This window comes from Haliotis asinina, chromosome 4, assembly GCF_037392515.1.
Source record: "Haliotis asinina isolate JCU_RB_2024 chromosome 4, JCU_Hal_asi_v2, whole genome shotgun sequence".
NCBI classification, from domain to species: Eukaryota; Metazoa; Mollusca; class Gastropoda; order Lepetellida; family Haliotidae; genus Haliotis; species Haliotis asinina.
Window position 1 is genome coordinate 20039895 of NC_090283.1, and position 16287 is coordinate 20056181.

General features: G+C 40.2%; 2 protein-coding genes across 5 annotated transcripts; one reads left to right on the forward strand and one right to left on the reverse strand.

Moving 5' to 3' along the window:
- The first annotated feature begins 676 nt into the window (after positions 1-676).
- LOC137281359 (monocarboxylate transporter 9-like) lies at positions 677-6130 on the forward strand. 3 transcript variants are annotated; one of them, XM_067812537.1, is made up of 6 exons: positions 677-966; positions 2318-2514; positions 3150-3293; positions 3818-4897; positions 5193-5243; positions 5816-6130. In XM_067812537.1, the coding sequence occupies exons 2-6, from the start codon at positions 2319-2321 to the stop codon at positions 5938-5940; spliced, it is 1596 nt and encodes a 531-aa protein (XP_067668638.1). In that variant the 5' UTR covers positions 677-966; position 2318; the 3' UTR covers positions 5941-6130. The 3 variants fall into 3 exon arrangements, with proteins under 3 accessions (XP_067668638.1, XP_067668637.1, XP_067668639.1); XM_067812536.1 differs by having other exon boundaries at positions 957-1340; XM_067812538.1 differs by lacking the exon at positions 677-966 and adding an exon at positions 1196-1255.
- Positions 6131-10181: 4051 nt separating this feature from the next.
- Positions 10182-15336, reverse strand: LOC137282323 (uncharacterized). Of its 2 annotated transcripts, none has more exons than XM_067814067.1 (3): positions 15177-15336; positions 11049-12433; positions 10182-10676 (listed from the first exon to the last, which is right to left on the reverse strand). In XM_067814067.1, exon 2 carries the CDS (start codon positions 12420-12422, stop codon positions 11415-11417), a length of 1008 nt encoding a protein of 335 aa, XP_067670168.1. In that variant the 5' UTR covers positions 12423-12433; positions 15177-15336; the 3' UTR covers positions 10182-10676; positions 11049-11414. The 2 variants fall into 2 exon arrangements, with proteins under 2 accessions (XP_067670168.1, XP_067670167.1); XM_067814066.1 differs by having other exon boundaries at positions 10192-10772; positions 11140-12433.
- Between the last annotated feature and the right edge of the window lie 951 nt (positions 15337-16287).

Genomic DNA, 16287 nt, shown 5'->3' on the forward strand with positions numbered 1-16287 from the left:
ACCTTCTTTGTCGCTATATATGTAAAAAAAAATAATTTTGATCACGAAATATCCCGATATGCGTCACGTCTTTATTGAATGCATTCATTTGTTCGGTCATATGTCCCAATTGCGTAGGTCGATGCTCATAATATTGATCATTGGTTTTCTGGTCCACATTCGATTATTTGCAAATAGCCGCCATGGTGAAATATTGCGGCGTTAAACAACGAAAACAAAAAAAAAGGTTCTGTGTGTCAGTTGTTTCGTTTGTTCGTGTCACCTCAAGTGTGAGCCGGCGACACCAGATATGGGCTCCACATATTGTATCCACGAGGGGAAACCAAACCCTGGGGCCCGTTTCGCGAAACTCTCGTAAGCCTAAGATCTCGTAACTTTTCTCGTAGCATCCATAGCTCCTGTGTTACAGTATAGGAGGTACAATGGCTACGAGAAAACTTACGAGATCTTAGGCTACGAGCGTTTTGTGAAACGGGCGACTGGTCTTCGGCCAGGCGAGTGCCGTGACGAGTAGGCTACCCTGCCACCCATTGATAATTGAATTAAGGGCACTGAAGCGTAAAACTATTCACGTCCACGCCAGATAACCATTAGTCTCAGTTTACCGCTCACAGACAGAGTGAATACGGTGCATCATCACACACAAGCATCTGCTCGCGTCGCTTAGGTCCTCCACAAAAAATGACAAAATTGCAATAGATATACAACAGCGTTACTGTTTGACGGCAATTTATTGTTTCCAGTGAGTATCATACGTACAATGGAGGTGTAATTAGTTTATGAAACCGACACCTGGGCCCGCCAATACTTATGGATCAATCATAATACACGGGAAGACTTGGCAAAAGTCCAGAATACCAAGTCGGCGCGGATACATCGGGAGGAAGACTTAACCATGCCACAGTGAAGGTGTACAAACGACATGTTCACAGTCATGGTTGAAAGACAAGTGGGTCACTGCTAAAGGTCGGTCTATGTATTCAGCTTCACATTTGAAACAATGCAGATTATGTTTCAGTTATCAGATATTAGAATGTATAAACACTTTGTTTGTTGTACTATCTGAAACAGAGTTACCAGGAGATGCTGTTTTCGTGACAACATAAATAATATGAGGTCACTCAAGGGGATCCACAAGGTGGAGTGTACTGAGTTGCAGTCGTGTGTTGGTGGACAGAACGGCGACACACTGTCATTAAATGGACGTTGTTGTTGAGTATATATGTGCATAGGCAAAAACGTGATTGATTCGGAGGTGAGTCTGTTTCCGGTGCAGGTGGATAGTGGTAAGGAGCGAGACGGAGGCTGCTACTGAGGAGTAACCAACCACAGATGGGAAAGTACGTAATTTTTCGATGGGATAACCTCGTTGCAATATTTGATCTGCTTTAGTGTTAGTTTTGTCACCGCTAGCAAGCGGAAAAGTTAGTTCATCTTACACAAATAAGTTCTATATGCGTATATCGTATCCGACACTGCATTAAAGTGGTTGAGTCTGAGACATCTCAGGCTGGTCAATGATAGCATCTAAGTGGCGGGATAGTAAATGTAAATGTGTAAATGTGACAACTGTCAAATATGGTGTGTATGGCGATATGGTTGATGAATCTCAGTAATCATATATTGCAAAACGAAATTTAATCAATTATCTTACATCTACGACAGTACTAATATGTACGTTTAACATCTACGTTTGATCCACTTGTAAGATAATGCATCTGGGTAGTCTTATCCATTTAGACGATAATATATTTCATTTGAGTTGGATTTTTGTTCACCAACGTTAATAATTTGCGCATCTTCTATGTTTATCATGACAGATCAACGCTTGGAAATAAGATTTCCTTTAAATTAGTGACCCTATAAGATTATATCAGAGAGAACTGACATTTCAGTATCTCGTATGTGGGAAGCGATGGGGCTCAAAATTCACATGTGAAATAATGGAGAAAAGCACTCTGACCAAGTCTTTTGTCTGGTACACTGTGTATTTCTTGAGCAATTTTAGTGTCTATAAGGTACAGTGGAAGGTGTCAAAACCAGCATCTGTCCAATCTGGCAAGTTGTGAACACCGGCACACAATCTCAGCCCCATCCGTGGCTTGTTCATTTACCATCAGCTCTACAATCCATCACTCTGTTTAAACCGGATTATTTCTTTAGTCCCAATGAGTGCCGGTTTATACAGCTTCCACAGTATAGTCATATGCTTCCTACATATGAGCCTAGTGCTTACTGAGTGGACAGAATGATGGGATGGGATGTGTTTTGGTATCTGTCCACTTTATCACAAGTCATGAAATGTTTCACTTGTCAGAATGAAGACAACACATGACGTAGACCATGGATATGCCTGGGTCGTTCTTTTCGCCTCCTTCTGTACGATGTTCATCTGCGGGATTATGGTGTACTCGACTGGGGTCATCAATATCGCCATCTTGGAGGAAGTTGACAGCGACCTCTCGCGGACTTCATGGGTTGGCTCGACAATGCTAGGGACCTTCACCTTCCTGGGTATGATTAATAAATCTAATAATATATATATATTTTTTTTTAAAAATACTGTAGGCCACATATTCTGCTGGACTTAAATGCATTTCATGGATGACCATGCCAGACCGCTCTATGTTCTTATGTCTGAGAGAAGTTAATTTGAGGAAACAAGATATTTCGACAACTTATTCTAAGGTTTTGTCAGCCGCGTGGTTCCAACGTTTGGACCTGGACTTGTAAAGTTGAGATAACAATGTAGAATTGAGAAGTGATAATGATAGGAAATTCAATTAATGAAATTTAGATTTACTTGTTCGTGAAATCATCATTTTTCTATCATAACTGAACATCGTAATCAGAATCACTTATGTCCCATGGCCACTTATGCGCAGGTACAACTATGTGCCTATACCTAGAGACTTTTATAAGAATCTAGTTCTTGAATGTAAATGAGTGAATAATTTGAGTTCCAGCATGTCCATGCGCAGACTATTTAAACAGGAATATTTATGAGCATCGCTGTTCACTATTGGCATACGATGACATCTGTGAACCAAATCAGCGAGCCACCACCACTGTGGTAACAGGTTGGAAAAAAGAGACTTGGAAAATGTATTCAAACAGAAACCATACATTGCTTGTAAACTACTTTCCAGGTCCTGTGGCGGGGCTGATCACCAAGAAACTAGGCTTCAGGTTAGCATGTTTCGGGGGAGGTGTACTCATCCTGATGGGACTTGTTGCAGCGTCTTTCGTTCGTGACGTTACTGGACTCATCGTAACATATGGAGTCATTGGAGGTGATCACGGAATGTATACTCTGTAATACAAGGGCGGTGGAGTAGCCTAGTGGATAAAGCGTTCTCCAGTAATTTTGCAAACACAGGTTCGATTCCCCACATGGTCACAGTCTGCGAATCCCAATTTTTGTGCTGCCGCCATGATATTCCTGAGATACTGCTAAAAGTAGCGTACAACCAAACTAACACACTCGCTCAATAACACAAAAGCCATGACAAGCAAGTTGGTGTGTCAGTAATCCTGGCGCTAAGTTTAAGTTGAAGGGACACACACAACGAGTTTTGGCACAGGCATACAAATAAGGTCGAGTCACACTACTTATTACCAAATTGAAATATTTTAGTACATTTTAGACATCGTGAAAAATATGTATACGTAATCAATCTACTCCTTTGTTGTTATCCATTGATTTTAGCAATGTGCAATGTCTTACGGTCTCATGGCTGTTTTACCTCCCTATTTGGTCTGTTCGTTGACTCGTTCATACCGTCTGTTCATAACTCATTGTCCTATACCTTGGCAGGATTCGGTGTTGGACTGGGTTTGAATTCCTCTGGCGTAGCTCCTGGTCATTACTTTGTCAATAAACGAAGTCTGGCATTTGGTGTGACTGTATCGGGTGCTGGTATGGGGATGTTTACAGGAGGTCCTCTGTGTCAGATACTGATCCAGGAATACCGCCTCAGTGGATGTCTTCTGATCTTAGGAGCCATCTCCTCCAACATGTGTGTTGCAGCCTGCCTCTTGACACCCGTCCCAACTATCACAACGAAAATGACAAAGGAAATCAAAAACGATGCGGTCACAGTAACGACAGAAACAGATACAGCGATATCAAGAGAAGAATATTCTGCCGACAGAGAAGAATTTATGTCTGCAGTAGAACCACTGATGACTGACGATTGTAGCAGTGAGGCTGTTCAACATTCCACGAATCATCAGCAAAATACATTAAAACATAAAGTTAATACGCTAGAAGGAAAGTTTCTCCCTTTGAAGTCAGCTGATGAAGAAGAATGTTTCACTTGCGCATCTAACAATTCCGGCAAGGTCATCAAAGACGATAGCACTCACTGTTGTACATTTCATGAAAAAGGATCGCCGAACCCTTTCGGAAATTGCCTTAAACGGATTAGAAGAATAACTATACTAAACAAATATGGATTCATCAGCTACTGTCTCTGTTTTTTGTTCTGGGCACTCGGGGAAGGAGCATGCCTCTTCCACCTTCCTAACTACGCCGAGCATAAAGGCAGTACAGAAACCCAAGCAGCTAGTCTCTTCACGGTCATGGGAGTGGGAAGTGTCATTTCAAGACTCCTCATAGGAATCTTAGGAAATGATGCCTCGGTGGATTACGTGACACTTCATTTAGGACTTCTGGGAATCAGTGGACTCCTAACACTGTGTTTTCCTCTTTATTCAAACACCTACGTCCTTCAGATGACATTTAGCGCAGCATATGGGTTGTATAGCGGTGGTCTTAACACTCTTATCAACCCAATAACAATAGAACTGATGGGCTTGAAGCACTTAGCTGTTGGATCAGGCTTAGGGAACTTCTTTCGTGGAATTGGTTTCTTCGTAGGCCCTCCTCTTGCAAGTTGGTATTTCCCATTTATTTCATTTTGACCTTTCTCGCAATATTACTTTTATTTTTCACAAAACCAAATTAAAATGAATAAACATATCTTGCATCTTCCAAGAAACCTGTAAACACGGGAAAGACTTATATGTTTGAAAACTAATTTGTAACATTCAAAGAACACATTGCAGTCTTAAGTGCTCAAGCCTAAGTGAATGATTCAGGTTGACCATCCTGCTCCTATTTGATGATCTATGTTACAAATGGTCATCTTGCGATTTGCATTAACTTTGGAAAACCTTTTTCATTTCAGGTTTTATATATTCAGCGACAAGACGTTATGACTTTACATTTGTATTTGCAGGTAAACTGAATACATCACTTAGAACACTGAGAGAAACGTAATTCCCAAAATATATTGTAAAATATGTGATTCAAAATAAAGTATTCCGAAGCGTGAAGACATGATACTTTCAAGCTTTAAAAGTATCAAATACCTGCTAGATTTCGTAGATTCACTATGCTGCCATTAGTAAAAGAAAAAGAAATAATCCAAACCTATGACATAATGTTCATATTTCATTTTAGAAGTGCATATCTGAAAACAATCAATGGTTGTTCTTGATGTGTCAAAGTCATCATACGAACATTCTTATGAATTTATGCTTTGAATTTACAATGAGAATTAAAAGTCATTAGCAATACTTTTTTCCATGTGTATATAACATATAATATTTGTGTGTCTTTCTCTGATTTTTTAATATGTAATCGTTTCAGGTGGCGTGTAGGATCTTAGAATTGGTAATCATTATGGAGGAAAATTGAATTTGGAATTGAAGCCACGTCACATATTTAAGGTTGTAGATAAAATAACAAACAAAATGGTCGGGAAATGTTTTCTCTTGACCACGTGAACGTCTGAATTTTGTTTTGCAGGAACTATTCTCCTGTGTGGCGCATTCTTTGCAGCCTTGGTGGGAATCTTTGGGAAAAAGTCCCTACAGATACAAGGTACTCAGAACTGTGATGAAGTTGAAGAGGTTGTTGAAGAGTCTCCATAGTGACAGAAAGTGAATCTCACAGCAAGTCTGTGATAGCGTTCAAGGACACTTCAGCAGCTGGCTTTAAAGCAGCAGTGAAACCAATGATACCTCTTCATTTGCCTTGCCAATATAGAATATGTTCAATGTGTGACAGAATGAATAGTTAAAAAGTATCTTCATGATAAAGTATGGAATAATTCCAAATCAACACGTTTGTTTGTTTGTTTTGTTTTAATTATGTTTGTTTGTTATAATATTCTTTTTACAAGAAATCAGAACTGGAATACCATAGGAGCCATTGTGGATATTTATTTACTGGGTCAACATTTCACGACATTGCATTCACATGTTTCTCTAACGTAGCTTTTCCATCTTTCATTACAATATTGTCATGACCTGTTGGTTTTACAGTAGATTTAACCAGCAAAGATCCGGCAGAAAATCGGGTTTAAAAGTGTTCTTCAACAATACACTGTTAATGTGTCTTACCTTCTAGAAAGTGATCATATGCAACAAATGGTATAATTGTGATAATGCAGGTACTTTCTTAGTAAAGAGAAAATTCTTGGAAGTCCAGAGATTCGCTTTTGCACACTCACACACCAGTAAGGCACCAAATAGTCAGTGCTCAAATTCAGCGATCTGAAACACTGAGCAAACGTGGCTCCAGACAAATATGAAAGGCCGACAAATGGTAATGTAGTTCATACCCTTTGTGTACAAAGACTCACACAGGTGTGTGCCTGCACGTCACTCAGTTACTGCAGTTTTCTGGAATAGCCCCCTTTCCTTCGATTCACCTTCTGCATAGCGATCTTAAGTCTAGCGCGGCAGTCGTAGTGCTTTCATTGTTTCGTAACAGAAGGACCAGATGGTCCACCCAAGTACCATTTTTTTTAAGAAAAGGGCCGATACGGTAGCTTAGTGGTTAAGCGTTTTTGCTCGTCACACAGGAGATCCAGGTTCAGTTCCCTACATGGGTATAATGCGTGAAGTCCATTTGTATTTCTGGTCTCTCAGTTCGTGATATTTGCCTGAATATCTGTAAAATACTCAGTTACACCCCCGTACTCTCTCTCTCTCTCTCTCTCTCTCTCTCTCTCTCTCTCTCTATATATATATATATATATATATATATATATATATACAGTTATACCCCCGTACTCTCTCTCTCTTTATATATACACACACACACACACACACACACACACACACACACACACACACACACACACACACACACACACACACACACACACACACACACACGTATATACATACGTATATACATAACGATTACTTACGGGAATATATGATAAAATCATATGTCATGTAACGGGCATAAATAGTGTCCCTGATATCTGAAATTTCCAACATGCCCACCAACTGTCTTCCATGAAACACTTCAGCCTTATAGAGTGATCTGCGTACACTCTTCAAAATAACTGAATCGATCCGTGTCTTCCTTCAAAACTGTTCTACAGATTTATCCTTTTCAAAAAAACATTTCTCCAACATTCGCTTTTCGGAACCGTGTACATAGGATACTAATTTGTAACTTGATGCGCTATAAAATGTACATATTATTAATATATTGATATAAGCGAAAGGCGTACAATAACTACCACACTGCTGGCTTCGCTCAAAGAGCGAATTGAAAAGACGCGACGTGTATTGACTTGTCGATCTCGTGTGACATGCGGAGTCCCGAACGGCAACAATCTGACCTACTTCCCACTACACAAGTTCAGATCGAGTAAGGTCAAGTTGACCCACATTATAGTTTGTTCCCGTTCGCAAATACGCGTACTGCATGGGTTGTAATCTGTTGCTTGTTCACTGAAGCGTGTTGGGTTGAAGGACGGTTCGTCTCTGCGCGTCTTAATCTACTTTGAGATGTTTTGATTGATTGGTGTTTGTTATTAATGAATCGACAAAGATCAAATAAAGCGGTGTTTGTATGGGCGGAAAGATGTGGGTTAACAGGTGAACTGGAATTTAAGATAGGGAAAAGGTTTGCTATATGTTTAGATGCACCTGTTACGATGCACTTATTGAAGATAAGGTTATGAATGAGATTAATGCTTCGTGGAATTTATTGTTTAATGGAGAGGAAGGCAGACCTGGTTTGAATAAACTTAAACTCTAAAAGCATTTTAGATGTAATTTTATTATAGACTATAATAAGACAGTCTAGATCGGCTTTGTCAAAGTTTCGATGTGGTGTAACTTCTGATTAGAGTGGAACCTGGAAAATGTTGTTTTGGAAAATAGAATTAAGTTTTAATTGTAATACGTAATCATGTTGAAGACGCATTAAATGTCACTGAGTATTACATGGTGGTCTGATAGAGAATCGTTTTAACCAGTGCACTAGATTATGTCCAAATACTGAATATTAAAAGAAGGAGGAGACAGAAGTAAGTCAGTAATATCTACTTCTGGCAAACAGAATGCATCGTCTACTGAACTGGGTAGCATATTCTTGTTTCCTGTTTCGTTGTAGTTTCTGATAAAGTAGTGCACCAGTTTCAAATATTCATTTACTGTACAAAATGGTCTTGACGAAATTCTGCTTTGAATTAAATTTGTAAGCGAATGTGTTCTGGATAATGTGTCACTGCGCATGTACCCATCCATGTCAGTTTTCTCCGAGATGGCTGTGCCCTCGTTTGATGTTATACTCACCTTGTTACTTTGTACAGGATACTCACATGAGAACTGTCAGTTGCTAAGCGACCATTATCTGACAATCCGCCATACAAACATTACTTTAATTTGTGATTAAGTATAGCATCCTTATGACTATCCTGAAAATATCCTCAGTAATTTGTTTCAATTATCATTTCTTTGGTGTCTTGCTGTGGCAAACGAAACTGTTCGGTAATATGTTCCGCAATTTGTGTAAGTTATCAGTTCTTTAGTGTCTTGCTGTGGCAAACGAAACTGATAATATGTTCAGCAATTTGTGTAAATTATCAGTTCCCTTGTGTCTTGCTGTGGCAAACGAAACTGATAATATGTTCAGCAATTTGTGTAAGTTATCACTTCTTTGGTGTCTGGCTGTGGCAAACGAAACTGTTCGGTAATATGTTCCGCAATTTGTGTAAGTTATCAGTTCTTTAGTGTCTGGCCGTGGCAAACAACTGGCCGGTTGTGATGAAACAGATCATGGCCCTGCATTCACTAGTCATTTGGCTGACGGTTCTGGGCACCGCTCTACTGTAATGATAGGATCAGAGAATATGGTCATACTTAAGGTTTTCTCATCTGCAGTAAGGGGCTGAATGTATATACAGTGCACTCAATGCAAGAATTAGAAAAGTATAAATTAGTACTCTTGTATTCATTACGGAGTTTAACTGGAAAAAGCCTTTATCTCAAACACAAGCCATTATTCGGTATCAATGTCCATGTTGCGCAACACATGTCGTTATAGAGTTAGAAAGCTCTGTCGTCGGAAAAATATTATAATACACTAAAACACGACTACTCAAAAGTTTAGCCTTACTTAAAGCACCTACTAAACACTCTCTCTCTCTCTCTCTCTCTCTCTCTCTCTCTCTTACAATACCTCGGATCATGGGCAAACAGTACCTTTAAACAGAAAGGAATATTTTGCAAGATGTAATTTTCGAACTGTTCGAACTGAAATAAGTGGCCAAATGTACACCAGTGAGTCTAAAGGTTTGACGGGTAGTATATGTACGCATACTGATATGTTGCAATTATGTACCAGTATCGTGTTTACACATGTATATCCAAGCACATATATATTCTCAATATATGCATGTCCTAGATTTGTACGTCACTACATAACCCACGTCAACATTGTTCTCTTCCTCTTTTGATCTATTGTAGCTGAATGGCGACGCAAAATCCTATTCCTTCTATAACTCTATTTCTGTTAAAGATGACTGATACCTGTGAAGGTCTACCCTGGGTGGATAAGGCCTTCAGCAACCCATGCTTGCCATAAAAGGCGACTATGCTTGTAAGAGGCGACTAACTGGATCGGGAGGTCAGGCTCGCTGACTTGGTTGACACATATCATCGGTTCCCAATTGCGCAGATCGATGCTCATGTTGTTGATCACTGGATTGCCTGGTCCAGACTCGAGTATTTACAGACAACCGCCATATGGCTGAAATATTGTTGAGTGCGGGGGCGTAAAACTAAACTCACTTACTTACTTACCCAAAGATCACTGAGTCATTTCGCATCGTGCAATGCAATATTGTCAGAACAGAGACCAGAAAAACAGTGTTAACTTTTGTTCATTTCATTTTCATCGTGTCGTAAGTTATCACTATCAATTACAGGTAGCAGCCTGCCTGTGTATCTCTTAAAGTCATAATGACATGCCCCACGTCACTACGCATCAAATAAATGGCATCTTGAGCTTTACGAACGGAGACATGAAAACACTATCGGTCTTTTAACCCTCCTGTGTTCAGCCATATGTTCTTATACCCCTCCTGTGTTCAGCCATATGTTCTTTTACCCCTCCTGTGTTCAGCCATATGTTTTTTTACCCCTCCTGTGTTCAGCCATATGTTCTTTTACCCCTCCTGTGTTCAGCCATATGTTCTTTTACCCCTCCTGTGTTCAGCCATATGTTCTTATACCCCTCCTGTGTACAGCCATATGTTCTTTTACCCCTCCTGTGTTCAGCCATATGTTCTTTTACCCCTCCTGTGTTCAGCCATATGTTCTTTTACCCCTCCTGTGTTCAGCCATATGTTCTTTTAACCCTCCTGTGTTCAGCCATATGTTCTTTTAACCCTCCTGTGTTCAGCCATATGTTCTTATACCCCTCCTGTGTACAGCCATATGTTCTTTTACCCCTCCTGTGTTCAACCATATGTTCTTTTACCCCTCCTGTGTTCAGCCATATGTTCTTATACCCCTCCTGTGTTCAGCCATATGTTCTTTTACCCCTCCTGTGTTCAGCCATATGTTTTTTTACCCCTCCTGTGTTCAGCCATATGTTCTTTTACCCCTCCTGTGTTCAGCCATATGTTCTTTTACCCCTCCTGTGTTCAGCCATATGTTCTTATACCCCTCCTGTGTACAGCCATATGTTCTTTTACCCCTCCTGTGTTCAGCCATATGTTCTTTTACACCTCCTGTGTTCAGCCATATGTTCTTTTACCCCTCCTGTGTTCAGCCATATGTTCTTTTAACCCTCCTGTGTTCAGCCATATGTTCTTTTACCCCTCCTGTGTTCAACCATATGTTCTTTTACCCCTCCTGTGTTCAGCCATATGTTCTTATACCCCTCCTGTGTACAGCCATATGTTCTTTTACCCCTCCTGTGTTCAGCCATATGTTCTTATACCCCTCCTGTGTACAGCCATATGTTCTTTTACCCCTCCTGTGTTCAGCCATATGTTCGTTTTTTAGAAATTCTTAATAAGCAGCATCAGCTATTCACATAACCTTATTATTAAACACATGATATTTCAGAATATGAAAATCCAGTCGTTTTCCTAAACATTCCTTTTAACTGAGTGTCCACTGAGTGAGTTCTTTCCAGCGTCTTCAACAGTCTTCTGCTCAGGGTCTTTCTTCTGGTGTCCATTTTCCTTTGAGTTCTGTCCAGCATCTTCCACAGTCTTCTGCTCAGGGTCTTTCTTCTGGTCTATTCCCTCAGCATGCAGCTCCACCATTTGAGTGGACAACTTCGTTCCTTCAACGAGTCCTCTCGTTGTCAGCTTGATTGCATAGTTATTACATTCCTTGCCGTTCAGAATAATTGTCTCCCTCACGAAGTCCACACTTCTATCCGGATCCTTCTCCTCTTTATACTTGTGAAAGATGTGTCTTAGGTCCTGAATCTTGAACGACATCACTACCTTCTTATCCTTCTTTCTTCTTATGTACACTGGGGCTTTGCCTGATGGCATCCTCATGATGGTCTCAACTGTGAACCTGTAGGACATGTCTTCTTCTGTGAAGACAACCTTGGCCTCACAATTAGTGTTCTCTTTTACATTAATATCACAACACGTTTCAAAAGTCAACACTTCCTCAAAAGTCTGCTCGGTGGTTTTTGTGACCTCGAGCTTTGATTCCAGTCCACAGTCGACACCACACAAAGAAAAATTAGCCTTTCCACCGACTGTAAATCCTTTCTGAAAAGTCACTGTCACACTTGCCTTTCTTGCCCGTTCCATTCTGAACTTGTAAACTTGCGCCATTTCTGTGTCATTATGATACTCAGTTATGAGTATTGATTTGTTGGGCATACCTTCCCCAATCTCTGGTGCCGTTTTAGAATCGCTCTTGATCTTCAAACCTTCCAGCTCTGCGTCTGAATGTGAAAATTGGTAATAGTTCATTGGGACGTCAATAATAAAGTCCTTCCGTCTGATGAAAAACCTTCTGAAATATCCAGAGTCTTTAATGAAGCTGCCCCATGCCCAGTCTTGAATAATCTCTTGTACATCGATAACTGAAGAAATGTCCCGGACTTTTGAATCACCTCCACAGACCATGGTGAGAAGAGCTGCAAGTACAAAAGGTTGAGGGATTCAGGTTAAGCCGCTTTCAACATAATGTTCAGGTCTTACTATAATGATCAATTTTCTGGATAACAGTTAGGATGACATCAATAAGACCATATATATGGCGATGACCCGTGAAGGTCCCAGGCTAGAATAGGCCTTCACCAACCCATGCTTGCCATAAAAGGCGACCGTGCTTGTCGTAAGAGGCGACTAACTGGATCGGAAGGTCAGGCTCGCTGACTTGGTTGACACATGTCATCGGTTCCGAATTGCGCAGATCAATGCTCATGTTGTTGATCACTGGATTGCCTGGTTCAGACTCGATTATTTACAGACCACCGCCATGTAGCTGGAATATTGGTGAGTGCATCGTAAAACTAAACTCACTCACTCTCGTGTGGACATGTTCTAAGCGCATACACCATGAACATACACCCACTCTCCTAATGTATGTGGCACGCCTGGTTCTTTGTGGGGCATAAATGAAGTCCTATGAACTCTCATGTGTCCAGCTGTCAAACATGGTCACCAACATTTCTCCATGACCAACTCATGTGTGACCCTAGGCTCTGTGTACACGACAAAAGACCACCACTTATTTCCATATTTTGTTTTATACCGTTGCTATTCCTGCTTCACAGATGTACGAGATTCTGTATCGACACGTCGGACTCGGAATATATAATTTGTTGTCTGCAACATGTATCATTGATATGCTACGCAAATTCGTGCAAGAGTTTGTGCACTTACTTTAGATTTATTTTGCGGCTTTCATGCATGTGTTCATTTCATGCTTAACTAACAGTGTAGTTGTTAGGAATATGTCTGTATTACACTTACCAGCTTCTGAAAGGAGCATGCGGGCTTTAATTTACTTATGTTGTGACTTGCATGTCTTTGGCTACTAGTAGCTGTTTAGAGGTTAGCCTAGATTCATTGTGCAAACGTCACAGACTCCACGATTCAAGGTGTACATACAAACTTTATGCAGACACACTTTTCGTCAGTGTTAGAGCAATTGAAGCACGAGGGCCAGATAGGGCAACAACGTGTGCTTGACGAAATCCGTTGCAGCTCGTTGTCGTTCTTTTTTATCTCTTCAAAATATAATTGCCAGAAAATTTCGAGTATGGAACGTGTATCTGATCGTTGTTTTCAAGATATACATTGCACATACGTGTGTCTATCCACCACCGGGTATGTACTGATTTCGTTGTCATCTGACGACCTACTCGAGATAAACACTTAATTAAAAATGTATGTCCCTCTGAAAAAAATTGTGCAAGTAAAAAATATTCAGGATAAAAAGTGTTTCATGTTTGGCGTGGTGGAGGTGAAGCCAAGTTTTGAAACATATTTTCAACTGCATACATGAAATTGTTATTAATGTTAAGGTATTAATATGTGCACGAACGATGTCGCAATGTAAACAGGTCATCTTCAAACATTTACATGCAAAGATAAAACGTTTTTCTAAGGAGGGCCATGGCCTGCCACGGGACTACTTGAACGCTATATATATTACACAGACATACCAACAATGACGGTATTATATTTGGCTTCTCGTCACGCTCAGCGGACCAACAGATAGATCGTGTAGACCCCTCATAGACACCACAACAACGCGGTGACACAATCGCTGTAACCAGGTAAACAAAACACATGTCAACATGTAACCTGCACCACCTAAAGCTACCGCCATGAATTTAAAAGGAGCGTTAACAAAACACACTCATGTAGCACTTCGTTCATTAAAAGATTATATACGCAATTGCATCCCTAGCTTTTCATATGCTGAGGATATGCAATCGTCACTACAATTTTATTCTGAACTCTTCAAGATTTTTGTTAAAGAATAGTATAATGCATCGTGTTATGAATTCCTTATCAAAGAGATACCCTAAATTTCTGAGGTTTAATATAGGTTCACCTGGGTTCGTGTTCCGGTTACTGATGCTAGTTACGTGTTAGAGCAAACCCAAAGGTCGGTGGTTTTGCGTCATATTGTGTTAATATCGTTCGACAATACAACAACTGATTAGGTCCAGTTCAACTTTTCCACCTATTCTCAGCATAAACATCCACCCTACAGTGTTTGGTAGATGTGTTGGTCGATGTGTAGACAATCAACGTTATGTACCATTTTACCAGATCTGACCATTTGATCCTGTCATTTCCACATTGAGCCACAAAGTTACCCATTGTAAAATCTATTCAATGATATCCACTTGCAAGGATATGACTGTGATAAACAAAAAAGGAAAACAAAGCAAGCTTCAACGATGGTGCGAATTTGGCAATGCAAACGCGTAAACTTTCAAGTTGCATTAACTGGCTTCTCATGACGAACTGGATAAGAATTAAGCTTCAGCAGTATGTTCCTGCAAAGAAGGCGACTAATGGGATCGTATTGCAGGCTTGGTGTCGTCGCAACCCAAATGCTCACGATATCAATCACCGGATTATCTTGTACATACAACCATCCTACTCCAAGATATTACGCAGATCAGTGCTCATACTGTAATTTGCTGGGTTGTGCTATCTAGCTTCGACTAGACAATTTTCGTTTAGTTAGGATAGCGCTACATGAATGCGGTGTTTCACTACAAATTTAACAGCGTTTGGCACGTTAGTTCTGTTTGTCTAAAGCCATCTTGCTCTAAATCATATTGATCAATAATAGCAACACCTCAAAACAAAAGTCATGTATGTACAACTCTGTGCAATGAGTATATATGTTACCTTTTGTCCTGTGACACAGGGTCTGTGGCTCCCACTACCTAGTTCTTCCGATGTCTAGTGACCAACAACATATATATTGTATCCGCCTTTAGCAGTATACCACCGCTGAACGCCTAAGCTCTCTCAACAGAGCGATCACAACGGTGTAATATTCTTGCACGCTATGACACTGGCTGTGCATACAAAGAAGATCTGTTGTCAGTGACAGGTCTGTGGTACCCTCTTCCGTGAATGAATCTGAGACGTTGGCTTTGTGTAAAGAAGGTTATCGGATTATCTACTGGGTTCGATAAAGAATCGAAATAACGATTGTTTGAGATGTTTCAGTAGAGTCAGAGCTGCCTTCCACTTTAATGACATTAGTCGTGAACATTGTTTTGTTACATAACATAACTTATCTTACGACCCCCTCATTGAAATAAGACAGCCCGTTATTTCTGTACTCTAAAGAACACAATGACACAGTTTCTCTGCACGATATGCATAATTTAAAGCTCAATGTATTTGTTGCTATTTTCTCTGATCGAAAATTTACGAATAACTTGAAAAGAGAGTAGCATGTCTGTTTAATCTCTCGCAAAAGTTACAATATACTAGAGTACTAACAAATAATAACTATAGTAGTACTATCTAGTACTAACTAGTACTGTCACCAAATAGTGAAATTACAATGGTTGATTAGGTTAATGCTGACATGGAAATGTTTTCAAGACGTTCTCACCATCCAAGATTTTTGTTAGTCACGGTAGAATTGCATGTGTGCTCCCTTTTTGGAAGTATCAGATGCTTAAAAAACATATTTCACGTACTTGTAGTTTTAGTAAGTTAGAAATAAACAAACATGGAAACTTTGCTTCACCATCAATGATCATCGAGTGAGTGCGTGAGTGCGTGAGTGCGTGAGTGCGTGTATGTGTTTCGTTTGCGTGTGGCTGCTTTTCCTATCATGGGGTACACTCGGTTGCAAAGCATACTTTTAAGCTTTAATCCCACAATAAAATAGTGTGGCACATCAGAAACTGGTTTCACACATTGCACTCGAGTCGAGCCTGGGTCTTCGAAATGAGCGAACGTTTTTCCCACATGGCAACGCAACCGCCCCGATATCAGT

Coding starts and splice junctions, on each gene's coding strand:
- LOC137282323 (XM_067814067.1), bottom strand. CDS start 12,422: ATGGTCTGTGGAGGTGATTCAAAAGTCCGGGACATTTCTTCAGTTATC.
- LOC137281359 (XM_067812536.1), top strand. Junction 3,294..3,817: donor AACATATGGAGTCATTGGAG/GTGATCACGGAA, acceptor ATACCTTGGCAG/GATTCGGTGTTGGACTGGGT. Junction 4,898..5,192: donor CGTAGGCCCTCCTCTTGCAA/GTTGGTATTTCC, acceptor TTTTCATTTCAG/GTTTTATATATTCAGCGACA.